This window comes from Papaver somniferum, unplaced genomic scaffold, assembly GCF_003573695.1.
Source record: "Papaver somniferum cultivar HN1 unplaced genomic scaffold, ASM357369v1 unplaced-scaffold_8865, whole genome shotgun sequence".
Lineage (NCBI taxonomy): Eukaryota > Viridiplantae > Streptophyta > Magnoliopsida > Ranunculales > Papaveraceae > Papaver > Papaver somniferum.
Window position 1 is genome coordinate 1 of NW_020651932.1, and position 1,440 is coordinate 1,440.

At 37.3% G+C, this 1,440-nt stretch overlaps 1 protein-coding gene across 1 annotated transcript; it reads right to left on the reverse strand.

The window, feature by feature from the left end:
• Positions 1 to 11: 11 nt before the first annotated feature.
• Positions 12 to 867, reverse strand: LOC113346041 (amino acid permease 2-like; the record flags this gene model as incomplete). The annotated part of the gene is made up of 3 exons (XM_026589648.1): positions 738 to 867; positions 315 to 642; positions 12 to 202 (listed from the first exon to the last, which is right to left on the reverse strand). Coding segments are annotated over exons 1-3 (649 nt in total), but the record flags the coding sequence as incomplete, so codon positions are not given.
• Positions 868 to 1,440: the final 573 nt, after the last annotated feature.

Here is a 1,440-nt window from a genome sequence, read left to right on the forward strand (position 1 = left end):
GATTCCGAGACCCATTCCGATCCCGGAATAAGTAAACGACATGACTGCAGCAACCTTTGATAGCCATGTAATTTGATCAAAGTCTGGTATTTGGGAGAATATGATTTGTAATACACCAAATATGATCATGTATGGGGTACTCGATGTAAGGCACGGGTTATCATTGTGGCTAGCATGGAAACAGTTGGACCTCTCAACAGCCCTGTTTTGTTCAAATTAACAAACCAAAAAAGAGATCAGAACAAAATTATATTTAACTATGCATGTAATGAAAAGAAAAATTAACCCAAAATAGAAGGTTTAGGTGAACTCACATCATACTTATGGATGCTGCAATCGTATATCCAATTCCCACACCAAAAAGATTTATGTATTGAATCAACCCACAAAGCTTGACCTTAGAGCCACCAAGATTTGTGCTAACAGCATCCATGTAAGTATAGTTTCTCGTGCCAGTAACTTGGTCACCAGTTCTATAGCAGTCAGAAAGTAAACAGGATGTGTAGTAAATCACAAAGGCGAACACCAACATCACAGCTGGACCAAGAATCCAACCAAGCTGAGCTATGGCCCATGCTAATGACAGCACTCCTGATCCTATGACGGCCGTTATAATATGTGAAGTCGCTGTCCATATGGTTCCTGCAGGTTTAATCACAATCTTCAATATATATTTATATTTTCCAGTCAAAAAGAAAAATACTTTGACAATATTAAAAGTGATGATTAGTATTTACCTGTTCTTTTAAGTCGACCATCATCATCAAAAGATTTGGATCCACCTTGCTGTGGCGGCGTTACGTCAAGTGAATGATCATATTGCAACTGTTGATCCATAGTTGCAGAAGCAGCATTGATGTCACTCATCTTCAAACCAATTAAATACAGACAGTAAGCAAAGCAAGTAGAGAGAAAGCAAGTTGAAAATTTGTAATGTGCTTTAGCTACAATAGACTTGTTCCCTTTTATAAGAAAACAAAATAATACTAAACCAAATAGAATTCGAACAATAAATGATTACCTAGTAGGAAACAAATCATATTGAGAACCAAAATATAAATCCTAATTCTTATAGATGTCATACAGCTAAGTCCTAATCTGCTTTAGCTACAATCTCTTTATTAACTTCTACGACCGGGGAAGTACCCTTTTGATGATATGGAATCAGATGATTCTGCACCGGACAATTCTGCTGAAGATTATAGGCAGATGCCTCTGAGTAACTTACCAGTAACGACATTATCACTACTGGTTAAGCTGGAAAGCCGGTACGCACTACTACTTGATGATGACGATGATGACGATGATGATGAAAAGGAACCGAGCTTATGTTTGAATCATCAGGACAAAGGAAATACAACGTTAAATAATACTACCTCTAATGAGAATCCTGGTGATGAAAGGGATTACGAGATATATCGAAATATATTCGGCAGCCTA